Source organism: Oncorhynchus masou, chromosome 25 (genome assembly GCF_036934945.1).
Source record: "Oncorhynchus masou masou isolate Uvic2021 chromosome 25, UVic_Omas_1.1, whole genome shotgun sequence".
Taxonomy (NCBI): domain Eukaryota; kingdom Metazoa; phylum Chordata; class Actinopteri; order Salmoniformes; family Salmonidae; genus Oncorhynchus; species Oncorhynchus masou.
Window position 1 is genome coordinate 6,722,225 of NC_088236.1, and position 26,965 is coordinate 6,749,189.

At 46.8% G+C, this 26,965-nt stretch overlaps 2 protein-coding genes across 2 annotated transcripts in view; both read right to left on the bottom strand.

The window, feature by feature from the left end:
• The window catches only part of LOC135513724 (anthrax toxin receptor 2-like), a 1,178,227-nt gene that overhangs the window by 130,267 nt on the left and 1,020,995 nt on the right, over window positions 1-26,965 (bottom strand). The window lies entirely within an intron of this gene.
• LOC135513719 (albumin 2-like) overlaps window positions 4,996-26,965 on the bottom strand; it is a 30,060-nt gene continuing 8,090 nt past the window's right edge. The window contains exons 3-14 of the mRNA XM_064936603.1: window positions 26,403-26,525; window positions 24,795-24,883; window positions 24,534-24,666; window positions 24,112-24,209; window positions 23,873-24,002; window positions 22,843-23,063; window positions 21,513-21,645; window positions 7,469-7,572; window positions 6,742-6,883; window positions 6,117-6,340; window positions 5,642-5,774; window positions 4,996-5,402 (exon numbers count right to left, since the gene is read on the bottom strand). Coding sequence (XP_064792675.1) covers window positions 5,358-5,402; window positions 5,642-5,774; window positions 6,117-6,340; window positions 6,742-6,883; window positions 7,469-7,572; window positions 21,513-21,645; window positions 22,843-23,063; window positions 23,873-24,002; window positions 24,112-24,209; window positions 24,534-24,666; window positions 24,795-24,883; window positions 26,403-26,525 — 1,575 coding nt within the window. The 3' untranslated portion in view covers window positions 4,996-5,357. The remainder of the gene's footprint in view (window positions 5,403-5,641; window positions 5,775-6,116; window positions 6,341-6,741; window positions 6,884-7,468; window positions 7,573-21,512; window positions 21,646-22,842; window positions 23,064-23,872; window positions 24,003-24,111; window positions 24,210-24,533; window positions 24,667-24,794; window positions 24,884-26,402; window positions 26,526-26,965) is intronic.

Consider the following 26,965-nt stretch of genomic DNA (forward strand, 5'->3'; position numbering starts at 1 on the left):
TCAACAGTAGGGGTGTCCATGTTGATGGGGATCAGAAGTGTCCGGTGAGAGAGAGAGACGCAGGTTGAGGTGGCTAGAGTCAGAGTAGTGCAGAAGGTGTCGTATGCTGAGGCAGTGAAGAAGGTAGAGGAGGATGGGGTCAAGGGTGAGGGATCCTGAGAGGAGTAGTAGATCTGTTCGAGCACAGAGGCCAACAGGTGACATACAGGGCATTCGGAAGGTATTTCGACCCCTTGACCTTGTCCACATTTTGATACGTTACAGTATCATTCTAAAATGGATTAAATGTTTTTTTCCCCTCATTAATCTACACACAATACCCCATAATGACATCACAATACCCCATAATGAAATCACAATACCATATAATGACATCACAATACCATATAATGACATCACAATACCCTATGAAGACAAAGCAAAAACAGGTTTTTAGATTTTTTTGCAAATGTAAAATGTTTTTTTTTCAATAACATTTACATAAGTATTCAGACCCTTTACTCAGTACTTTGTTGAAGCACCTTTGACAGCGATTACAGCCTTCTTGAGTCTTCTTGGGTATGACGCTACATGCTTGGTACACCTGTATTTGGGGAGTTTCTCCCATTCTTCTCTGCAGATCCTCTCAAGCTCTGTCAGGTTGGATGGGGAGCGTTGCTGCACAGCTATTTTCAGATCTCTCCAGCGATGTTAGATCGGGTTCAAGTCCGGGATCTGGCTGGGCCACTCAAGTACATTCAGAGACTTGTCCCGAAGCCACTCCTGCATTGTCTTGGCTGTGTGCTTAGGGTCATTGTCCTGTTGGAAGAGTGACAGGGTGTGTTGAGTGGTGGTGTCCTGTCCTCCCAGGCCGTTGGCATGGTGCAGGAGCAAAGTAATGGAATGGGATAGTTGATTTTTAACGAGTGTAGGGTTAGTTGGGTATTTTTAGTATTTGTTTAGTTTTTTAGTGTTTCCTTTTCCCCTTTTGTATCACAAAGTTAAATGGATTTATGTTATAGTCCAGTTGGGGGCGGTAATGCAACCTATTGGATACCAACCGCAGTTAAACTGTGGACGGTGGACACGTCATAATACCCATTAAACCTAGCGTTAAAACCCAGTAATGGTTCCAGTCATTTCCCCCCCCCCCCATTCATTTTTGTGTCTGGAATTTTTTAACTGTCCACGTTGCTGGTGATCGGAAGTGTCCGGAGAGAGACTCAGGTTGAGGTGGCTAGAGTCAGAGTAGTGCTGTTCCTTCTTTCTCCGTAGTGTAATTCTGTATTGTTGTAGTGATTCACCGTAGTGAAGGCGTAGATTCAGGTTTTCTGGGTCTCTATGTTTTTGTTTGGACAGGTTTCTCAATTTCTTTCTTAGGTTTTTGTATTCTTCATCAAACCATTTGTTATTATTGTTAATTTTCTTAGGTTGTCTACTTGAAATGTTTAGATTTGATAGGGGATTTGATAGATTTGTGCCTAGGGGGGCATGTAGGGGAGGGAATGCTGTCACCTCCAGGTAGGTGTTTGTCCCCCTGTGTGCTGAGAGTGTCCGGTTCTTGTCCAGTTCTGACATTTAGGTCGCCACAGACTAGTACATGTCCCTGGGCCTGGAAATGGCTGATCTCCCCCTCCAGCATGGAGAAGCTGTCATCGTTAAAGTATGGGGATTCTATACCAAATTAGCATATCCCCTGAGTCTCTTCCCTGTTCCACACCTGGTAGCAGTGGTGTAAAGTACTTAAGTAAAAAATACTTTAAAGTACTACTTAAGTAGTTTTTTTGGGGGGGGTATCTGTACTTTACTATTTATATTTTTGATTACTTTGCTACATTCCTAAAGAAAATAATGTACTTGTAACGTGGACACCAGGAATCAATTACACGTGGTGAGTTTAATAATAAACTGAACAATACAAGAAACACGATCAGCGTACAGACATGAAACACAGTCAATACTGCCTGGGGAATGGAACTATGGGAGTGACAGATATAGGGGAGGTAATCAGTGAAGTGATGGAGTCCAGGTGTGCCTATTGATGAAGCGCAGGTGCCCGTAATGATGAAGCGCAGGTGCGAGTAATGATGAATGCCAGGTGGGAGTAATGATGGATGTAAGGAAGGTAACGTGCCTTGTACACGTAAATACAGTCGGTGGGGACGCCCGGTACTTTCCCTTCGACAAAACCCACTCCTTTCCACACGCCCACCACTTTACTTTTGACACACCCACTCCTTTCCACACGCCCACTCCTTTACTTTTGACACGCCCACTCCTTTACTTTTGACACACCCACTCCTTTACTTTTGACACGCCCACTCCTTTATTTTGACACACCCACTCCTTTCCACATGCCCACCATTTTACTTTTGACACACCCACTCCTTTCCACACACCCACTCCTTTACTTTTGACACGCCCACTCCTTTACTTTTGACACACCCACTCCTTTCCACACACCCACTCCTTTACTTTCGACACACCCACTCCTTTCCACACGCCCACCACTTTACTTTTGACACACCCACTCCTTTCCACACGCCCACCACTTTACTTTTGACACACCCACTCCTTTCCACACGCCCACTCCTTTACTTTTGACACACCCACTCCTTTCCACACGCCCACCACTTTACTTTTGACACACCCACTTCTTTCCACACGCCCACTCCTTTACTTTTGACACACCCACTCCTTTCCACACGCCCACCACTTTACTTTTGACACACCCACTCCTTTCCACACGCCCACCCCTTTACTTTTGACACACCCACACCTTTCCACACGCCCACCACTTTACTTTTGACACACCCACTCCTTTCCACACGCCCACTTCTTTACTTTTGACACGCCCACTCCTTTACTTTTGACACACCCACTCCTTTCCCACTCCTTTACTTTTGACACACCCACTCCTTTCCACACGCCCACCACTTTACTTTTGACACACCCACTTCTTTCCACACGCCCACTCCTTTACTTTTGACACACCCACTCCTTTCCACACGCCCACCACTTTACTTTTGACACACCCACTCCTTTCCACACGCCCACCCCTTTACTTTTGACACACCCACACCTTTCCACACGCCCACCACTTTACTTTTGACACACCCACTCCTTTCCACACGCCCACTTCTTTACTTTTGACACGCCCACTCCTTTACTTTTGACACACCCACTCCTTTCCACACACCCACTCCTTTACTTTCGACACACCCACTCCTTTCCACACGCCCACCACTTTACTTTTGACACACCCACTCCTTTCCACACGCCCACCACTTTACTTTTGACACACCCACTCCTTTCCACACGCCCACTCCTTTACTTTTGACACACCCACTCCTTTCCACACGCCCACCACTTTACTTTTGACACACCCACTTCTTTCCACACGCCCACTCCTTTACTTTTGACACACCCACTCCTTTCCACACGCCCACCACTTTACTTTTGACACACCCACTCCTTTCCACACGCCCACCCCTTTACTTTTGACACACCCACACCTTTCCACACGCCCACCACTTTACTTTTGACACACCCACTCCTTTCCACCCCACTTCTTTACTTTTGACACGCCCACTCCTTTACTTTTGACACACCCACTCCTTTCCCACTCCTTTACTTTTGACACACCCACTCCTTTCCACACGCCCACCACTTTACTTTTGACACACCCACTTCTTTCCACACGCCCACTCCTTTACTTTTGACACACCCACTCCTTTCCACACGCCCACCACTTTACTTTTGACACACCCACTCCTTTCCACACGCCCACCCCTTTACTTTTGACACACCCACACCTTTCCACACGCCCACCACTTTACTTTTGACACACCCACTCCTTTCCACACGCCCACTTCTTTACTTTTGACACGCCCACTCCTTTACTTTTGACACACCCACTCCTTTCCACACGCCCACCACTTTACTTTTGACACACCCACTCCTTTCCATATGCCCACCACTTTACTTTTGACACACCCACTCCTTTCCACACGCCCACCACTTTGCTTTTGACACGCCCACCCCTTTACTTTTGACACACCCACTCCTTTCCACACACCCACTCCTTTACTTTTGACACACCCACTCCTTTCCACACGCCCACCACTTTACTTTTGACACACCCACTCCTTTCCACACGCCCACCACTTTGCTTTTGACACGCCCACCCCTTTACTTTTGACACACCCACTCCTTTCCACACACCCACTCCTTTACTTTTGACACACCCACTCCTTTCCACACGCCCACCACTTTACTTTTGACACACCCACTCCTTTCCACACGCCCACTCCTTTACTTTTGACACACCCACTCCTTTCCACACGCCCACCACTTTACTTTTGACACACCCACTCCTTTCCACACGCCCACTCCTTTACTTTTGACACACCCACTCCTTTCCACACGCCCACCACTTTACTTTTGACACACCCACTCCTTTCCACACGCCCACCCCTTTACTTTTGACACACCCACACCTTTCCACACGCCCACCACTTTACTTTTGACACACCCACTCCTTTCCATATGCCCACCACTTTACTTTTGACACACCCACTCCTTTGACACACCCACTCCTTTCCACACGCCCACCACTTTACTTTTGACACACCCACTCCTTTCCACACGCCCACCACTTTACTTTTGACACACCCACTCCTTTCCACACGCCCACCACTTTACTTTTGACACACCCACTCCTTTCCACACGCCCACTCCTTTACTTTTGACACACCCACTCCTTTCCACACGCCCACTCCTTTACTTTTGACACACCCACTCCTTTCCACACGCCCACTCCTTTGCTTTTGACACGCCCACCACTTTACTTTTGACACACCCACTCGCCGATCCTCCAGCCGCCATGTCAGCTTCCCCTTCTTAACATATGAGTAACTCTGTATAATAACATTACCTTCAGGAAGATTTAATACTATGTTCATCAACTGTCAACATTTACAGACAAATTATGAATCATTTCTAAACAATCATAAGTCATTGGTTAAACATGAGATTTATTATGACCACAAAACATTGACAGGTATGAATGGCTTGAGAATCCGACCAAAATAAAAAATAAAACAGCCACAACAGCAATCAAATAAATGCATTTATTTGAGTCATTGTCTGTCAGAAATAAACCAGTGCTTGTGAGTAATCACAGATCGACAGGTTAATGAGTCGATCACAGATCACAGATGAACAGTGGATCACAGACATTATATGGATGGAAGCATGAGGTGAGGTCACTTTGGTGTTGCTATGGAGGTAGATATTGTAGACACAGACTGAACTTCAGTTTTTTTTTTTACATTCACCAGTTCCTCTGTTGAAATGAATACAATGAAAATAATATCTTAAACCTTGACCAGCTCTACACTGTCAGCTAGCAGCTTGGCAGCCTGTCGGAGAAAACAAAACATGACATCAGTTATCACATTTGTGTTGCCTTAAATCTACATAATATAGGCTATTCCCCACTTTTCAAAGTGAAAGGAAACGACAGCACACACAATCTCAATTCGGTCTTACTTCATTTCTACATATTGTCTTCGTCCTAAGCACCCCCAGGCAATTTGACGACACAGATTTAAAAGATAAACGATGAAACATTTCCTCAGTACGTAGTGGTGTTGGTTACCTCGTCAGTGAAGCATGCTTCTTTGTCCTCAGCGGCGCAGCACTTCTCCCTCGTGATGCTGTAGTTAGCAGAGAGGGTCTTCAGATGATCCTCGGTGATGCTGGTCTTATGTCTGACCACATCATACAGCAACCTGAGGGGACACACACACACACACACACACACACACACACACACACACACACACACACACACACACACACACACACACACACACACACACACACACACACACACACACAGACACACACACGTACGTACACGTACACACACACAGACACACACACGTACACACACACACACACACACACACACACACACACACACACACACACACACACACACACACACACACACACACACACACACACGTAAACAGAAGTTTGTAAACCTAGCGAGTTAAGAGTATATGTAGGTGTGAATTGGGGCCCGTGTGTTTATTCACAGTACTTAGTTCTTAGTATATCTCACTCACTTCTTCCCGGATAGCAGGAGGTCCTTGCTGTTCTTGGTGCAGAGCTCGGGGCCCATGTGGAAGTCGTTGGCATCCAGCTCCCGAGGCGTGAACTCTGTGTCAGGCTGGATGGCCAGGATACAGGGTCTCCTCATGGAGTAGGACTGGTTGCAACAGTGGGCGATGCGGGGGTTAATGCTGGAGTAGTCGTCGTCGTTACATGTAGTGTCGAGCACGTTGGTCGACTTGGAAAGAGGACAAAGGAAGGGAGAGCTTTTTATTTAACCTCTATTTAAAATGTAGACTCAGCGATATATGCATGCCTGTGTATGTGTGAGTATCATACCTCTGTTTTTGTATGTGCTTGTGTACAGGTGTGTGTGTGTGCGTAGTGTGTGTGTGTGTGTACATGTGTGTGTGTGTATCTCTGTGTGTGTGTGTGTGTGTGTGTGTGTGTGTGTGTGTGTGTGTGTGTGTGTGTGTGTACGTGTGTGTACGTGTGTGTACGTGTGTGTACGTGTGTGCCTGTGTGTGTGTGTCTGTGTGTCTGTGTATGTGTGTGTGTGTGTGTGTGTGTGTTTGTGTGTGTGTGTGTGTGTGTGTGTTTATGTGTATGTGTGTGTGTGTGTGTGTGTGTGTGTCAGACCTTCTCCTCTGCGCAGGGCAAGACTAAGTGGCCTGGCTGGTCCTTGCAGCAGTCATGGAAAACATCAGCCACAGTCTCAGACACCATGTGAAGCTGGACGAAGGAGGCCTGAGGCATTATCCTGGTGTAATACACCATCATACTAGAGGAGGAGGAGCAGGAGAGGAGGAGGAGGAGGGGAGGCAGGGGAGGAGGAGGAAGAGGAAGAAGAGGAGGAGCAGGAAGAGGAAGAGGAGGAGCAGGAAGAGGAAAAGGAGGAGCAGGAGGAAGATGAGGAGGAAGAAGAGGAGGAGCAGGAAGAGGAGGCACAGGAGGAGGAGGAGGAAAAGGAGGAGGAGGAGGAAGAAGAGGAGGAGCAGGAGGAAGAAGAGGAGGAGCAGGAAGAGGAAGAGGAGGTGCAGGAGGAGGAGCAGCAGGAAGAGGAGGAGTAGGAAGAGAAGGAGCAGGAAGAGGAGCAGTATTAGGAGGAAGAAGAGGCGAAAGAGGAGGAGCAGGAAGAGGAAGAGGAGCAGAAGAATAAGTTCATGATAACGAACCATGAAATAGCCGTGTATTAAATACGAATGAACCATTCATAAAGGATAAATAAGACATTAAAAATAATGATCAATTTACCAATAGCCTCTGTCAGGACTAAATGTGACGTTAATGATCGCCTACCACATGAAGGACATCTACTTTGACCTTTCATGACCTTTGACCTCTGTGTGAGAGCATGACCGCTCACCTCTTCTCAAAGTTGTAATCTCCCAGGGCAGCCTCTGCAGCACATATGTTCTTGTAGTATTCAATCTCATCAGCGATCATCTTGTCTATGTTACTGTCGGCCAGCTGCATGGGAACAACAGTGTTAGCCTGCTGAGTTAAAGCCTAGAACCATAACAGTGTTAGCCTGAAGGGTTAAAGACTAAAACCATAACAGTGTTAGCCTGCTGAGTTAAAGACTAGAACCATAACAGTGTTAGCCTGCTGTGTTAAAGACTAGAACCATAACAGTGTTAGCCTGCTGAGTTAAAGACTAGAACCATAACAGTGTTAGCCTGCTGAGTTAAAGACTAGAACCATAACAGTGTTAGCATGCTGAGTTAAAGACTAGAACCATAACAGTGTTAGCCTGCTGAGTTAAAGACTAGAACCATAACAGTGTTAGCCTGCTGAGTTAAAGACTAGAACCATAACAGTGTTAGCCTGCTGAGTTAAAGACTAGAACCATAACAGTGTTAGCCTGCTGAGTTAAAGACTAGAACCATAACAGTGTTAGCCTGCTGAGTTAAAGCCTAGAACCATAACAGTGTTAGCCTGCTGAGTTAAAGACTAGAACCATAACAGTGTTAGCCTGCTGAGTTAAAGACTAGAACCATAACAGTGTTAGCCTGCTGAGTTAAAGACTAGAACCATAACAGTGTTAGCCTGCTGAGTTAAAGACTAGAACCATAACAGTGTTAGCCTGCTGAGTTAAAGCCTAGAACCATAACAGTGTTAGCCTGCTGAGTTAAAGACTAGAACCATAACAGTGTTAGCCTGCTGAGTTAAAGACTAGAACCATAACAGTGTTAGCCTGCTGAGTTAAAGACTAGAACCATAACAGTGTTAGCCTGCTGAGTTAAAGCCTAGAACCATAACAGTGTTAGCCTGCTGAGTTAAAGACTAGAACCATAACAGTGTTAGCCTGCTGAGTTAAAGACTAGAACCATAACAGTGTTAGCCTGCTGAGTTAAAGACTAGAACCATAACAGTGTTAGCCTGCTGAGTTAAAGACTAGAACCATAACAGTGTTAGCCTGCTGAGTTAAAGACTAGAACCATAACAGTTAGCCTGCTGAGTTAAAGACTAGAACCATAACAGTGTTAGCCTGCTGAGTTAAAGACTAGAACCATAACAGTGTTAGCCTGCTGAGTTAAAGACTAGAACCATAACAGTGTTAGCCTGCTGAGTTAAAGACTAGAACCATAACAGTGTTAGCCTGCTGAGTTAAAGACTAGAACCATAACAGTTAGCCTGCTGAGTTAAAGACTAGAACCATAACAGTGTTAGCCTGCTGAGTTAAAGACTAGAACCATAACAGTGTTAGCCTGCTGAGTTAAAGCCTAGAACCATAACAGTGTTAGCCTGCTGAGTTAAAGACTAGAACCATAACAGTGTTAGCCTGCTGAGTTAAAGCCTAGAACCCTAACGGTGTTAGCCTGCTGAGTTAAAGCCTAGAACCATAACAGTGTTAGACTGCTGAGTTAAAGCCTAGAACCCTAACAGTGTTAGCCTGCTGAGTTAAAGACTAGAACCATAACAGTGTTAGCCTGCTTCGTTTAAAGACTAGATGATCTAGAACCATTAGCTTAGGGGGGGGGGGCGCTAATTCAAGTATTCGGGTTTTAGGGAAGGTTACTCATCATCAAAAACTGATAGATAGTGTAGCTAGCACCTCTGAGAAGATAGCCATGACAAAATACACTTAGTTGAAATTTAGTTGCTGCATCCATGTGGAATATCACATAAAAATATGTCAAATCACAATAAGGCAAGTGGAAAACTCAGAAAGAACTACTTAATCTACGCAACCAGTGCATTGAACTCGTTGAGAACACCGATTGGATAATGGCAAACATGCTATCATGCTCGTAAAAACAAATTATAGTGTTCAACAAACGTAAATAGATGCTGTTATCAAGGTCATTTCCTTAGTAGGGTCAGAGGTCAACATGTGGGAACAGGCGGAGCTCAGCGATGACAGACGGGCTTCCTACTACTGAACGAGTTGGAGGGGGTTCTTCCTACTAGTAATATGAGTTGGAGGGGGTTCTTCCTACTACTAAATGAGTTGGAGGGGGTTCTTCCTACTACTAAACGAGTTGGAGGGGGTTCTTCCTACTAGTAATATGAGTTGGAGGGGGTTCTTCCTACTAGTAATATGAGTTGGAGGGGGTTCTTCCTAATACTAAATGAGTTGGAGGGGGTTCTTCCTACTAGTAATATGAGTTGGAGGGGGTTCAAAGGGGTTCTTTCTACTAGTAATACGAGTTGGAGGGGGTTCAAAGGGGTTCTTTCTACTAGTAATATGAGTTGGAGGGGGTTCTTCCTACTAGTAATAGGAGTTGGAGGGGGTTCTTCCTACTAGTAATATGAGTTGGAGGGGGTTCAAAGAAGTTCTTTCTACTAGTAATATGAGTTGGAGGGGGTTCAAGGGGGTTCTTCCAACTACTAAATGAGTTGGAGGGGGTTCGTCCTACTACTAAACGAGTTGGAGGGGGTTCTTCCTACTACTAAACGAGTTGGAGGGGGTTCTTCCTACTAGTAATATGAGTTGGAGGGGGTTCTTCCTACTAGTAATATGAGTTGGAGGGGGTTCAAGGGGGTTCATCCTACTACTAAACGAGTTGGAGGGGGTTCTTCCTACTACTAAACGAGTTGGAGGGGGTTCTTCCTACTAGTAATAGGAGTTGGAGGGGGTTCTTCCTACTACTAAACGAGTTGGAGGGGGTTCTTCCTACTAGTAATATGAGTTGGAGGGGGTTCTTCCTACTAGTAATATGAGTTGGAGGGGGTTCTACCTACTAGTAATATGAGTTGGAGGGGGTTCAAGGGGTTCTTCCTACTACTAAACGAGTTGGAGGGGTTCTTCCTACTAGTAATATGAGTTGGAGGGGGTTCAAAGGGGTTCTTTCTACTAGTAATAGGAGTTGGAGGGGGTTCAAGGGGTTCTCCCTAATAGTAATATGAGTTGGAGGGGTTATTCCTACTAGTAATATGAGTTGGAGGGGTTCTCCCTACTAGTAATATGAGTTGGAGGGGTTCTTCCTACTAGTAATATGAGTTGGAGGGGGTTCTCCCTACTAGTAATATGAGTTGGAGAGGGTTCTTCCTACTTGTAATATGAGTTGGAGGGGGTTCTCCCTACTAGTAATATGAGTTGGAGGGGTTCTTCCTACTAGTAATATGATTTGGAGGGGGTTCTTCCTACTAGTAATATGAGTTGGAGGGGGTTCTTCCTACTAGTAATATGAGTTGGAGGGGGTTCAAAGGGGTTCTCCCTACTAGTAATATGAGTTGGAGGGGGTTCTTCCTACTAGTAATATGAGTTGGAGGGGGTTCAAAGGGGTTCTCCCTACTAGTAATATGAGTTGGAGGGGGTTCTTCCTACTAGTAATATGAGTTGGAGGGGGTTCTCCCTACTAGTAATATGAGTTGGAGGGGTTCTTCCTACTAGTAATATGAGTTGGAGGGGTTCTTCCTACTAGTAATATGAGTTGGAGGGGGTTCAAAGGGGTTCTTTCTACTAGTAATATGAGTTGGAGGGGGTTCTTCCTACTAGTAATATGAGTTGGAGGGGGTTCAAAGGGGTTCTTCCTACTAGTAATATGAGTTGGAGGGGATTCAAAGGGGTTCTTTCTACTAGTAATAGGAGTTGGAGGGGGTTCAAGGGGGTTCTTCCTACTAGTAATAGGAGTTGGAGGGGGTTCAAAGGGGTTCTTTCTACTAGTAATAGGAGTTGGAGGGGGTTCAAGGGGGTTCTTCCTATTAGTAATAGGAGTTGGAGGGGGTTCAAAGGGGTTCTTTCTACTAGTAATATGAGTTGGAGGGGGTTCTTCCTACTAGTAATAGGAGTTGGAGGGGGTTCTCCCTACTAGTAATATGAGTTGGACGGGGTTCTCCCTACTTGTAATATGAGTTGGAGGGGGTTCTTCCTACTAGTAATATGAGTTGGAGGGGGTTCAAGGGGGTTCATCCTACTACTAAATGAGTTGGAGGGGGTTCTTCCTACTACTAAACGAGTTGGAGGGGGTTCTTCCTACTAGTAATATGAGTTGGAGGGGGTTCAAGGGGGTTCATCCTACTACTAAACGAGTTGGAGGGGGTTCTTCCTACTACTAAACGAGTTGGAGGGGGTTCTTCCTACTAGTAATAGGAGTTGGAGGGGGTTCTTCCTACTACTAAACGAGTTGGAGGGGGTTCTTCCTACTAGTAATATGAGTTGGAGGGGGTTCTTCCTACTAGTAATATGAGTTGGAGGGGGTTCTACCTACTAGTAATATGAGTTGGAGGGGGTTCAAGGGGGTTCTTCCTACTACTAAACGAGTTGGAGGGGGTTCTTCCTACTAGTAATATGAGTTGGAGGGGGTTCAAAGGGGTTCTTTCTACTAGTAATAGGAGTTGGAGGGGGTTCAAGGGGGTTCTCCCTAATAGTAATATGAGTTGGAGGGGGTTATTCCTACTAGTAATATGAGTTGGAGGGGGTTCTCCCTACTAGTAATATGAGTTGGAGGGGGTTCTTCCTACTAGTAATATGAGTTGGAGGGGGTTCTCCCTACTAGTAATATGAGTTGGAGAGGGTTCTTCCTACTTGTAATATGAGTTGGAGGGGGTTCTCCCTACTAGTAATATGAGTTGGAGGGGGTTCTTCCTACTAGTAATATGATTTGGAGGGGGTTCTTCCTACTAGTAATATGAGTTGGAGGGGGTTCTTCCTACTAGTAATATGAGTTGGAGGGGGTTCAAAGGGGTTCTCCCTACTAGTAATATGAGTTGGAGGGGGTTCTTCCTACTAGTAATATGAGTTGGAGGGGGTTCAAAGGGGTTCTCCCTACTAGTAATATGAGTTGGAGGGGGTTCTTCCTACTAGTAATATGAGTTGGAGGGGGTTCTCCCTACTAGTAATATGAGTTGGAGGGGGTTCTTCCTACTAGTAATATGAGTTGGAGGGGGTTCTTCCTACTAGTAATATGAGTTGGAGGGGGTTCAAAGGGGTTCTTTCTACTAGTAATATGAGTTGGAGGGGGTTCTTCCTACTAGTAATATGAGTTGGAGGGGGTTCAAAGGGGTTCTTCCTACTAGTAATATGAGTTGGAGGGGATTCAAAGGGGTTCTTTCTACTAGTAATAGGAGTTGGAGGGGGTTCAAGGGGGTTCTTCCTACTAGTAATAGGAGTTGGAGGGGGTTCAAAGGGGTTCTTTCTACTAGTAATAGGAGTTGGAGGGGGTTCAAGGGGGTTCTTCCTACTAGTAATAGGAGTTGGAGGGGGTTCAAAGGGGTTCTTTCTACTAGTAATATGAGTTGGAGGGGGTTCTTCCTACTAGTAATATGAGTTGGAGGGGGTTCTCCCTACTAGTAATATGAGTTGGACGGGGTTCTCCCTACTTGTAATATGAGTTGGAGGGGGTTCTTCCTACTAGTAATATGAGTTGGAGGGGGTTCTCCCTACTAGTAATATGAGTTGGAGGGGGTTCAAGGGGGTTCTTCCTACTACTAAACGAGTTGGAGGGGGTTCTTCCTACTAGTAATATGAGTTGGAGGGGGTTCAAAGGGGTTCTTTCTACTAGTAATAGGAGTTGGAGGGGGTTCTCCCTACTAGTAATATGAGTTGGAGGGGGTTCTTCCTACTAGTAATATGAGTTGGAGGGGGTTCTTCCTACTAGTAATATGAGTTGGAGGGGGTTCAAAGGGGTTCTTTCTACTAGTAATAGGAGTTGGAGGGGGTTCAAGGGGGTTCTTCCTACTACTAAACGAGTTGGAGGGGTTCTTCCTACTAGTAATATGAGTTGGAGGGGGTTCAAAGGGGTTCTTTCTACTAGTAATAGGAGTTGGAGGGGGTTCAAGGGGGTTCTCCCTAATAGTAATATGAGTTGGAGGGGGTTATTCCTACTAGTAATATGAGTTGGAGGGGGTTCAAGGGGGTTCTTCCTACTAGTAATATGAGTTGGAGGGGGTTCTCCCTACTAGTAATATGAGTTGGAGGGGGTTCTTCCTACTAGTAATATGAGTTGGAGGGGTTCTCCCTACTAGTAATATGAGTTGGAGGGGTTCTTCCTACTAGTAATATGAGTTGGAGGGGGTTCTCCCTACTAGTAATATGAGTTGGAGGGGTTCTCCCTACTAGTAATATGAGTTGGAGGGGGTTCTTCCTACTAGTAATATGAGTTGGAGGGGGTTCTCCCTACTAGTAATATGAGTTGGAGGGGGTTCTTCCTACTAGTAATATGAGTTGGAGGGGGTTCTCCCTACTAGTAATATGAGTTGGACGGGGTTCTCCCTACTTGTAATATGAGTTGGAGGGGGTTCTTCCTACTAGTAATATGAGTTGGAGGGGGTTCTCCCTACTTGTAATATGAGTTGGAGGGGGTTATTCCTACTAGTAATATGAGTTGGAGGGGGTTCTCCCTACTAGTAATATGAGTTGGAGGGGGTTCTCCCTACTAGTAATATGAGTTGGAGGGGGTTCTTCCTACTAGTAATATGAGTTGGAGGGGGTTCTCCCTACTAGTAATATGAGTTGGAGGGGGTTCAAAGGGGTTCTCCCTACTAGTAATATGAGTTGGAGGGGGTTCTTCCTACTAGTAATATGAGTTGGAGGGGGTTCAAAGGGGTTCTCCCTACTAGTAATATGAGTTGGAGGGGGTTCAAAGGGGTTCTTCCTACTAGTAATATGAGTTGGAGGGGGTTCTTCCTACTAGTAATATGAGTTGGAGGGGGTTCAAAGGGGTTCTTCCTACTAGTAATATGAGTTGGAGGGGGTTCTTCCTACTAGTAATATGAGTTGGAGGGGGTTCTCCCTACTAGTAATATGAGTTGGAGGGGGTTCTTCCTACTAGTAATATGAGTTGGAGGGGGTTCTTCCTACTAGTAATATGAGTTGGAGGGGGTTCAAAGGGGTTCTTTCTACTAGTAATATGAGTTGGAAGGGGTTCAAAGGGGTTCTTCCTACTAGTAATATGAGTTGGAGGGGATTCAAAGGGGTTCTTTCTACTAGTAATAGGAGTTGGAGGGGGTTCAAGGGGGTTCTTCCTACTAGTAATAGGAGTTGGAGGGGGTTCAAAGGGGTTCTTTCTACTAGTAATATGAGTTGGAGGGGGTTCTTCCTACTAGTAATATGAGTTGGAGGGGGTTCTCCCTACTAGTAATATGAGTTGGACGGGGTTCTCCCTACTTGTAATATGAGTTGGAGGGGGTTCTTCCTACTAGTAATATGAGTTGGAGGGGGTTATTCCTACTAGTAATATGAGTTGGAGGGGGTTCTCCCTACTAGTAATATGAGCTGGAGGGGGTTCTCCCTACTAGTAATATGAGTTGGAGGGGGTTCAAAGGGGTTCTCCCTACTAGTAATATGAGTTGGAGGGGTTCTTCCTACTAGTAATATGAGTTGGAGGGGTTCAAAGGGGTTCTCCCTACTAGTAATATGAGTTGGAGGGGGTTCTTCCTACTAGTAATATGAGTTGGAGGGGTTCTCCCTACTAGTAATATGAGTTGGAGGGGGTTCTTCCTACTAGTAATATGAGTTGGAGGGGGTTCTTCCTACTAGTAATATGAGTTGGAGGGGGTTCAAAGGGGTTCTTTCTACTAGTAATATGAGTTGGAAGGGGTTCAAAGGGGTTCTTCCTACTAGTAATAGGAGCTGGAGGGGGTTCAAGGGGTTTCTTCCTACTAGTAATAGGAGTTGGAGGGGGTTCAAAGGGGTTCTTTCTACTAGTAATAGGAGTTGGAGGGGGTTCAAGGGGGTTCTTCCTAATAGTAATATGAGTTGGATGGGGTTCAAAGGGGTTCTTTCTACTAGTAATAGGAGTTGGAGGGGGTTCAAAGGGGTTCTTTCTACTAGTAATATGAGTTGGAGGGGGTTCAAAGGGGTTCTTTCTACTAGTAATAGGAGTTGGAGGGGGTTCAAGGGGGTTCTTCCCACTAGTAATAGGAGTTGGAGGGGGTTCAAAGGGGTTCTTTCTACTAGTAATAGGAGTTGGAGGGGGTTCAAGGGGGTTCTTCCTACTAGTAATAGGAGTTGGAGGGGGTTCAAGGGGGTTCTTCCTACTAGTAATAGGAGTTGGAGGGGGTTCAAGGGGGTTCTTCCTACTAGTAATAGGAGTTGGGGGGGGTTCTTCCTACTAGTAATATGAGTTGGGGGGGTTCTTCCTAGTAGTAATATGAGTTGGGGGGGTTCTTCCTACTAGTAATATGAGTTGGAGGGGTTCTTCCTACTAGTAATATGAGTTGGAGGGGGTTCTTCCTACTAGTAATATGAGTTGGAGGGGGTTCTTCCTACTAGTAATATGAGTTGGAGAGGGTTCAAGGGGGTTCTTCCTACTAGCAATAGGAGTTGGAGGGGGTTCTCCCTACTAGTAATATGAGTTGGAGGGGGTTCTTCCTACTAGTAATATGAGTTGGAGGGGGTTCTTCCTACTAGTAATAGGAGTTGGAGGGGTTCTTCCTACTAGTAATATGAGTTGGAGGGGGTTCAAGGGGGTTCTTCCTACTAGTAATAGGAGTTGGAGGGGTTCAAGGGGGTTCTTCCTACTAGTAATAGGAGTTGGAGGGGTTCTTCCTACTAGTAATATGAGTTGGAGGGGTTCAAGGGGTTCTTCCTACTAGTAATATGAGTTGGAGGATTCTTCCTACTAGTAATATGAGTTGGAGGGGGTTCTTCCTACTAGTAATATGAGTTGGAGGGGTTCTTCCTACTAGTAATATGAGTTGGAGGGGTTCTTCCTACGAGTAATATGAGTTGGAGGGGGTTCTTCCTTCTAGTAATAGGAGTTGGAGGGGGTTCTCCCTACTAGTAATATGAGTTGGAGGGGGTTCTTCCTACTAGTAATATGAGTTGGATGGGGTTCTTCCTACTAGTAATATGAGTTGGAGGGGGTTCTCCCTACTAGTAATATGAGTTGGAGGGAGTTCTTCCTACTAGTAACAGGAGTTGGAGGGGGTTCTTCCTACTAGTAATAGGAGTTGGAGGGGGTTCAAGGGGGTTCTTCCTACTAGTAATATGAGTTGGAGGGGGTTCAAGGGGGTTCTTCCTATTAGTAATATGAGTTGGAGGGGGTTCAAGGGTGTTCTTCCTACTAGTAATAGGAGTTGGAGGGGGTTCAAGGGGGTTCTTCGCTCCACAGGTAGTATCACATTTTCATTTCACTTCATTACAGTACAACGGTTTGATTTGTTTGATCGTAGCTAGCTAGCTACATAGCCGTCTTTGTATCTAAGACAATTGTGTAGTCTAGAGCGATTTTCTAGGTTAGCTAGCCAGCTATTGTCATTCTTTTAACGTAACGTTACGTAATCAACACTGCTAGCTAGCCAGCTAGCCCCCGAATAGCAGCACTGTAGAAACTATTACACTCGACGGAACGACTTGATTAGTGTAGTGTCAACAACGCAGCCACTGCCAGCTAGCCTACAAAGTCAACAACGCAGCCACTGCCAGCTAGCCTACTCCAGCAGTACTGTATCATTTCAATCATTTTAGTCAATAAGATTCTTGCTACGTAAGCTTAACTTTCTGAACATTCGAGACGTGTAGTCCACTTGTCATTCCAATCTCCTTTGCATTAGCGTAGCCTCTTCTGTAGCCTGTCAACTATGTGTCTATCTATCCCTGTTCTCTCCTCTCTGCACAGACCATACAAACGCTCCACACCGCGTGGCCGCGGCCACCCTAATCTGGTGGTCCCAGCGCGCACGACCCACGTGGAGTTCCAGGTCTCCGGTACCCTCTGGAACTGCCGATCTGCGGCCAACAAGGCAGAGTTCATCTCAGCCTATGCCTCCCTCCAGTCCCTCGACTTCTTGGCACTGACGGAAACATGGATCACCACAGATAACACTGCTACTCCTACTGCTCTCTCTTCGTCCGCCCACGTGTTCTCGCACACCCCGAGAGCTTCTGGTCAGCGGGGTGGTGGCACCGGGATCCTCATCTCTCCCAAGTGGTCATTCTCTCTTTCTCCCCTATCTGTCTATCGCCTCCTTTGAATTCCATGCTGTCACAGTTACCAGCCCTTTCAAGCTTAACATCCTTATCATTTATCGCCCTCCAGGTTCCCTCGGAGAGTTCATCAATGAGCTTGATGCCTTGATAAGCTCCTTTCCTGAGGACGGCTCACCTCTCACAGTCCTGGGCGACTTTAACCTCCCCACGTCTACCTTTGACTCATTCCTCTCTGCCTCCTTCTTTCCACTCCTCTCCTCTTTTGACCTCACCCTCTCACCTTCCCCCCCCTACTCACAAGGCAGGCAATACGCAGGCAATACGCTCGACCTCATCTTTACTAGATGCTGTTCTTCCACTAACATTTACATTACATTTAAGTCATTTAGCAGACGCTCTTATCCAGAGCGACTTACAAATTGGTGAATTCACCTTCTGACATCCAGTGGAACAGCCACTTTAAAATAGTGCATCTGCATGTCTGGCAGGGGGGGGGTGAGAAGGATTACTTTATCCAACCTTACTAACCTCATTGCAACTCCCCTCCAAGTCCTCATTGCAACTCCCCTCCAAGTCTCCAACCACTACCTTGTATCCTTTTCCCTCTCGCTCTCATCCAACACTTCCCACACTGCCCCTACTCGGATGGTATCGCGCCGTCCCAACCTTCGCTCTCTCTCCCCCGCTACTCTCTCCTCTTCCATCCTATCATCTCTTCCCTCTGCTCATACCTTCTCCAACCTATCTCCTGATTCTGCCTCCTCAACCCTCCTCTTTTCCCTTTCTGCATCCTTTGATTCTCTATGTCCCCTATCCTCCAGGCCGGCTCGGTCCTCCCCTCCCGCTCCGTGGCTCGACGACTCACTGCGAGCTCACAGAACAGTGCTCCGGGCAGCCGAGCGGAAATGGAGGAAAACTCGCCTCCCTGCGGACCTGGCATCCTTTCACTCCCTCCTCTCTACATTTTCCTCCTCTGTCTCTGCTGCTAAAGCCACTTTCTACCACTCTAAATTCCAAGCATCTGCCTCTAACCCTAGGAAGCTCTTTGCCACCTTCTCCTCCCTCCTGAATCCTCCTCCCCCCCCTCCTCCCTCTCTGCAGATGACTTCGTCAACCATTTTGAAAAGAAGGTCGACGACATCCGATCCTCGTTTGCTAAGTCAAACGACACCGCTGGTTCTGCTCACACTGCCCTACCCTGTGCTCTGACCTCTTTCTCCCCTCTCTCTCCAGATGAAATCTCGCTTCTTGTGACGGCCGGCCGCCCAACAACCTGCCCGCTTGACCCTATCCCCTCCTCTCTTCTCCAGACCATTTCCGGAGACCTTCTCCCTTACCTCACCTCGCTCATCAACTCATCCCTGACCGCTGGCTACGTCCCTTCCGTCTTCAAGAGAGCGAGAGTTGCACCCCTTCTGAAAAAACCTACACTCGATCCCTCCGATGTCAACAACTACAGACCAGTATCCCTTCTTTCTTTTCTCTCCAAAACTCTTGAACGTGCCGTCCTTGGCCAGCTCTCCCGCTATCTCTCTCAGAATGACCTTCTTGATCCAAATCAGTCAGGTTTCAAGACTAGTCATTCAACTGAGACTGCTCTTCTCTGTATCACGGAGGCACTCCGCACTGCTAAAGCTAACTCCCTCTCCTCTGCTCTCATCCTTCTAGACCTATCGGCTGCCTTCGATACTGTGAACCATCAGATCCTCCTCTCCACCCTCTCCGAGTTGGGCATCTCCGGCGCGGCCCACGCTTGGATTGCGTCCTACCTAACAGGTCGCTCCTACCAGGTGGCGTGGCGAGAATCTGTCTCCTCGCCACGCGCTCTCACCACTGGTGTCCCCCAGGGCTCTGTTCTAGGCCCTCTCCTATTCTCGCTATACACCAAGTCACTTGGCTCTGTCATAACCTCACACGGTCTCTCCTATCATTGCTATGCAGACGACACACAATTAATCTTCTCCTTTCCCCCTTCTGATGACCAGGTGGCGAATCGCATCTCTGCGTGTCTGGCAGACATATCAGTGTGGATGACGGATCACCACCTCAAGCTGAACCTCGGCAAGACGGAGCTGCTCTTCCTCCCGGGGAAGGACTGCCCGTTCCATGATCTCGCCATCACGGTTGACAACTCCATTGTGTCCTCCTCCCAGAGCGCTAAGAACCTTGGCGTGATCCTGGACAACACCCTGTCGTTCTCAACTAACATCAAGGCGGTGGCCCGTTCCTGTAGGTTTATGCTCTACAACATCCGCAGAGTACGACCCTGCCTCACACAGGAAGCGGCGCAGGTCCTAATCCAGGCACTTGTCATCTCCCGTCTGGATTACTGCAACTCGCTGTTGGCTGGGCTCCCTGCCTGTGCCATTAAACCCCTACAACTCATCCAGAACGCCGCAGCCCATCTGGTGTTCAACCTTCCCAAGTTCTCTCACGTCACCCCGCTCCTCCGCTCTCTCCACTGGCTTCCAGTTGAAGCTCGCATCCGCTACAAGACCATGGTGCTTGCCTACGGAGCTGTGAGGGGAATGGCACCGCAGTACCTCCAGGCTCTGATCAGGCCCTACACCCAAACAAGGGCACTGCGTTCATCCACCTCTGGCCTGCTCACCTCCCTACCACTGAGGAAGTACAGTTCCCGCTCAGCCCAGTCAAAACTGTTCGCTGCTCTGGCCCCCCAATGGTGGAACAAACTCCCTCACGACGCCAGGACAGTGGAGTCAATCACCACCTTCCGGAGACACCTGAAACCCCACCTCTTCAAGGAATACCTAGGATAGGATAAAGTAATCCTTCTCACCCCCCCCCTTAAATGATTTAGATGCACTATTGTAAAGTGGCTGTTCCACTGATGTCAGAAGGTGAATTCACCAATTTGTAAGTCGCTCTGGATAAGAGCGTCTGCTAAATGACTTAAATGTAAATGTAAAATGTAATATGAGTTGGAGGGGGTTCTCCCTACTAGTAATATGAGTTGGAGGGGGTTCAAGGGGGTTCTTCCTACTAGTAATAGGAGTTGGAGGGGGTTCAAGGGGGTTCTTCCTACTAGTAATATGAGTTGGAGGGGGTTCTCCCTACTAGTAATATGAGTTGGAGGGGGTTCTCCCTACTAGTAATATGAGTTGGAGGGGGTTCTTCCTACTAGTAATATGAGTTGGAGGGGGTTCTCCTACTAGTAATATGAGTTGGAGGGGGTTCAAGGGGGTTCTTCCTACTAGTAATATGAGTTGGAGGGGGTTCTCCCTACTAGTAATATGATTTGGAGGGGTTCTTCCTACTAGTAATATGAGTTGGAGGGGGTTCAAGGGGGTTCTTCCTACTAGTAATATGAGTTGGAGGGGGTTCTTCCTACTAGTAAATGAGTTGGAGGGGTTCTTCCTACTAGTAATATGAGTTGGAGGGGGTTCAAGGGGGTTCTTCCTACTAGTAATATGAGTTGGAGGGGTTCTTCCTACTAGTAAATGAGTTGGAGGGGGTTCTTCCTACTAGTAATATGAGTTGGAGGGGGTTCAAGGGGGTTCTTCCTACTAGTAATATGAGTTGGAGGGGGTTCTCCCTACTAGTAATATGAGTTGGAGGGGGTTCAAGGGGGTTCTTCCTACTAGTAATATGAGTTGGAGGGGGTTCTTCCTACTAGTAATATGAGTTGGAGGGGGTTCTTCCTACTAGTAATATGAGTTGGAGGGGGTTCTCCCTACTAGTAATATGAGTTGGAGGGGGTTCTTCCTACTAGTAATATGAGTTGGAGGGGGTTCTCCCTACTAGTAATATGAGTTGGAGGGGGTTCTCCCTACTAGTAATATGAGTTGGAGGGGGTTCTCCCTACTAGTAATATGAGTTGGAGGGGGTTCTTCCTACTAGTAATATGAGTTGGAGGGGGTTCTTCCTACTAGTAATATGAGTTGGAGGGGGTTCTTCCCAGTAATATGCTCGTATTTATGAGATGTCATGAATCAGCATCACACAAAAATAGTGCAATGGTTCAAAGAATCTCTGCGGTAATATGTGTGTGTGTGTGTGTGTTATGTGTGTGTGTTATGTGTATGTGTGCGTGTGGCTGTGCGTGCGTCCATGCGTGTGTATTACGTACAGCTGTTTTGACACACTCTGCGTGGTCCTCCTTGTCGCAGCACTGGATGAAGGCCTGCTCAGCCTCCTTGGAGAACCTCAGAATCACCTGCTGAGATGACTCAGGGTGGCGCACTGACAGCTCATAGATCAACCTGCCAATCAGGACATCCCATACACAGACGATCAGTTACACAGCCAATCAGGACAGCCCATACACAGAAGATCAGTTACACAGCCAATCAAGACAGCCCATACAAAGAAGCTCAGTTAGACAGCCAATCAGGACAGACCATACACAGAAGCTCAGTTAGACAGCCAATCAGGACAGACCATACACAGAAGCTCAGTTAGACAGCCAATCAAGACAGACCATACACAGAAGCTCAGTTACACAGCCAATCAAGACAGCCCATACACAGAAGCTCAGTTAGACAGCCAATCAGGACAGACCATACACAGAAGCTCAGTTACACAGCCAAACAGGACAGACCATACACAGAAGCTCAGTTAGACAGCCAATCAGGACAGACCATACACAGAAGCTCAGTTACACAGCCAATCAGGACAGACCATACACAGAAGCTCGGTTAGACAGCCAATCAGGACAGCCCATACACAGAAGCTCAGTTAGACAGCCAATCAAGACAGCCCATACACAGAAGCTCAGTTAGACAGCCAATCAAGACAGACCATACACAGAAGCTCAGTTACACAGCCAAACAGGACAGACCATACACAGAAGATCAGTTAGACAGCCAATCAGGACAGACCATACACAGAAGCTCAGTTAGACAGCCAATCAAGACAGACCATACACAGAAGCTCAGTTACACAGCCAATCAAGACAGCCCATACACAGAAGCTCAGTTAGACAGCCAATCAGGACAGACCATACACAGAAGATCAGTTACACAGCCAATCAGGACAGACCATCCACAGAAGATCAGTTACACAGCCAATCAGGACAGACCATACACAGAAGCTCAGTTAGACAGCCAATCAAGACAGACCATACACAGAAGATCAGTTACACAGCCAATCAGGACAGACCATCCACAGAAGATCAGTTACACAGCCAATCAGGACAGACCATACACAGAAGCTCAGTTAGACAGCCAATCAGGACAGCCCATCCACAGAAGATCAGTTACACAGCCAATCAGGACAGACTATACACAGTCAGTCAGCCGATAGCTGCACCTTATACAGTCAGAATTGAGTGTATAGCGGCATTAACATATTCGTGTGTGTGTGTGTGTGTGTGTGTGTGTGTGTGTGTGTGTGTGTGTGTGTGTGTGTGTGTGTGTGTGAGTGTGTGTGAGTGTGTGTGAGTGTGAGACGTTCCGTACTTCCCCAGGGCTACATCAGGGGTCTTGGTGAAGGTGTGGCAGACAGCAGCTATGTCAGCGTACAGGTCGTAGTGCTCGGACAGACTGTCTGGCTTAGTGTCTGGCTTCATGGCCTCAACACAGGAGCCCCTGTCTATTGCATGTTCCTTACAGCACGCTTTCAGACCCGCCATGCGAGACAACACACTACGGTCACCACACACCTCGTCTACCAGCACCTTCTGTTAGGAGAAACGGACACACACACACACACACACACACACACACACACACACACACACACACGCTATCAGACCCGCCATGCGAGACAACACACTACGGTCACCACACACCTCGTCTACCAGCACCTTCTGTTAGGAGAAACGGACACACACACACAATCAGATAAGGAGACACACACACACACACACGATCAGATAAGGAGACGGACACACACACACATACACACACACACACGCTATCAGATAAGGAGACAGACACACACACACACACTATCAGATAAGGAGACAGACACACACACACACACTATCAGATAAGGAGATGAACACACACACACACACACAATCAGATAAGGAAACGGACACACACACACTATCAGATAAGGAAACGGACACACACTATCAGATAAGGAGACGGACACACACACACACACACACACACACACACACACACACACACACACACACACACACACACACACACACACACACACACACACACAGATAAGGAGACGGATACACACACACTATCAGATAAGAAGGGATGAGAGAGAATGACACATGTAAAGAGAGAGAAGAAATGAAAGCTTGAGTGTGGGAAGAGAGAGGAGGAAATGAAAGCGTGAGTGTGGGAAGAGAGAGGAGGAAATGAAAGCGTGAGTGTGTGAAGAGAGAGGAGGAAATGAAAGCGTGAGTGTGGGAAGAGAGAGGAGGAAATGAAAGCGTGAGTGTGGGAAGAGAGAGGAGGAAATGAAAGCGTGAGTGTGGGAAGAGAGAGGAGGAAATGAAAGAGGAATGGAGAGATAACTTACTCTCTGCTTCATGCATGTGATCATGTCTCCGCTGCAGCAGGGGGCAGTAGTGGCTACGATCTTGTCTACAATGCCTCTCATCTCCTGGAACGAAGCCTGAGGCATCTTCTGACTGTACTGGATCATCTTCCTGTTAGAACAGACAGACACACGCATCAACCAATAAGACTGGCCCAGGGGAAGGCTCTCCTAGCTCTTAGCCAATTAGGACCTTAGATTTTTAGATTGTCATGTCTTACTTGGCCTTGAAAATGCGGTCTCCATATTTGTTGTGGACAATGCACAGGGCCTTCAGCTCATTGACACGGTTCCTGACGAAGTGTTCGAACGTAGGTTTCTGAGAGAAAGAGAGAGAGTTCTCTTGAGCTATAAAGGTGCTTAACTTTCCATGCCAATAAAGGTGGTTGAATTAAATTGAGAATGGGAGTGACAGGTAGCCTAGCAGCTAAGTGCTTTGGGCTAGTAACCAAAATGTTGCTGGTTTCGAATCCCAGCGCCGACCAAGTGATAAATCTGTCGATGTCCTAATTGCTCTGGATAAGAGTGTCTGCTAAACTGACACGAAACAGCATCCAAAATGGCATACTGTTCCCTGATAGGTCCCTGGTCAAAAGTAGTGCACTATATAGGGAATAGGGTGCCATTTGGGACACTTCCTGACCTTGGTGTTGAAGCAGGCCTCGGCTTCACTCTTCCCACAGCAGGTAGCCAGAACCTCTCCGTAACTCTTAGTGACAGCCAGGATCACATGAGGAGGTAGCATGGTGTTACGCTTGGAGAATCTGAAGATGAAGCTGCAACACAACACCTTGTCTTTAGCTCAGCGTCCCTGACACAGTATTTTAGCTGCCCGGAGGAGACCTATCCAAGGTTCAAACTCAGCGTCGGTCACAACCACATGAGTTGAGTGGATCCCACTTACCTCTCCACGAAAGCCTTGCGGTCCTTCTTAAAGTCTTCACACTGGTCTGCAGCTGGCGACTCAGATGTGAGGGACAGGTCCCGGGGAATCTACAATTAATCAATCAACCAACACATGACTCAAATGCATCCATAAAGCTCTTTTTACTTCAGCAGTTGACACTGCTTTTAGAGTATCCCGGCCTAGACCTCAGAGAGGCACAGTAGCTGGGAAAAGTGTGTTGCTGTCTCACCCAGCTACACTATATATATATACATATATAAAATGAGTGGATTCAGCTATTTCAGCCACACCCGTTGCTGACAGGTGTATAAAATCGAGCACACAGCCATGCAATCTCCATAGACAAACATTGGCAGTAGAATGGCCTTACTGAAGAGCACAGTGACTTTCAACGTGGAAATGTCATAGCATGCCACCTTTCCAACAAGTCAGTTCTTTAAATTTCTGCCCTGCTTGAGCTTCCCCGGTCAACTGTCAGTGCTGTTATTGTGAAGTGGAGACGTCAAGGAGAAACAACGGCTCAGCCGTAAAGTGGTAGGCAACAGAACGGGACCACCGAGTGCTGAAGCACGTAAAAATCATCTGCAACACTCACTACCGAGTTCCAAACTGCCTCTGAAAGCAACTTCTACATAAGAAATGTTCGTTGAGAGCTTCATGAAATGGGTTTCCATGGCCGAGCAGCCGCACACAAGCCTAAGATCACCATGCACAATGCCAAGCGTCGCCTGGAGGGGTGTAAAGCTCACAGCCATTGGACTCTGGAGGAGTGGAAAAGCATTCTCTGGAGTGATGAATCATCCTTCACCATCCTGCAGTCCGACGGACTAATCGGAGTTTGGCAGATGCCAGGAGAACGCTACCTGCCCCAATGCATAGTGCCAACTGTAAAGTTTGGTGGAGGAGGAATAATGGTCTGGGGCTGTTTTTCATGGTTCGGGCCCCTAAGTTCCAATGAAGGGAAATCTTAACGCTACCACATACAGTGACATTCTAGATGATTCTGTGCTTTCAACTTTGTGGCAACAGTTTGGGGAAGGCCCTTTCCTGTTTCAGCATGACAATGCCCCCGTGCACAAAGCGAGGTCCATACAGAAATGGTTTGTCGGGATTGGTGTGGAAGAACTTGAAAGGCCTGCAAAGAGCCCTGACCTCAACCCCATCGAACACCTTTGGGATGAATTGGAACGCTGACCAATACAGGCCTAACCGCCCAACATCAGTGCCCAACCTCACTAATGCTCTTGTGGCTGAATGGAAGCAAGTCCCTGCAGCAATGTTCCAACATCTAGTGAAAAGCCTTCCCAGAAGAGTGGAGGCTGTTTTTGCAGCAAAAGGGGGGGAGCAACTCCATATTGATGTCCATGATTTTAGAATGAGGTCTTTGACGAGCAGGTGTCCACATACTTTTGATCATGTAGTGTATCTTAAGATGAATCACCTCACCTAGCATCTGCTCAATGACTAAAATGTAAATGTAGAAAACTCACTAGAAGTTTAGTTTATTAATTAGAAACTATTAAAAAAACATAAAACTTCAAAAAAGCCAAATATGCACAAAGAAACCAAGAGAGGAACCTGACTCGGAGGGGTGGCCTGTCTTACCTTGGCTTTGTGGTCCACGAAGCAGTGTGTTCTCTCAGTGGCAGTATTCTCACAGCAGTGCTTCAGATTGCTCTTCTCAACTAAGGTCTCAGAAGAACACACAGCACTCTGGAACAGGTCGGCCTGCACACACATAGTAGTACACCTTTTTAGCCAGCAGAGGGTACTGTTGTATCTGTACGGGACATTCAAATGAAAGCACAGCGATAGATAAGAGGACTCGAGAGGGATTCATTTCTTAAAAGGTCCTGATGTTTTTATCTGAATATCAGATCATTTCTGGGTAACACTTAAGTACCTTACTGTGATGGTTTTCAATTAAAATGGTAAAAAAAAGAAACAAAAATAGCTTCTTAGCAAAGAGCAATTTCTCAAGCAAGAATTTTGGTAAGACTGTCTGGGAGTGGTCTGAGTGGGGAGGGGAGAACTGAAAACCAGCTGTTATTGGCGGAGAGGTTTGGAACTCTCTTTCTTAATTGATCCAATAACTAATTGACTACCTGGTGATGTCACCATGGAAGGCCAAAACTCCATCCCACCAAAACAGGAGGAAATTTCAGGCA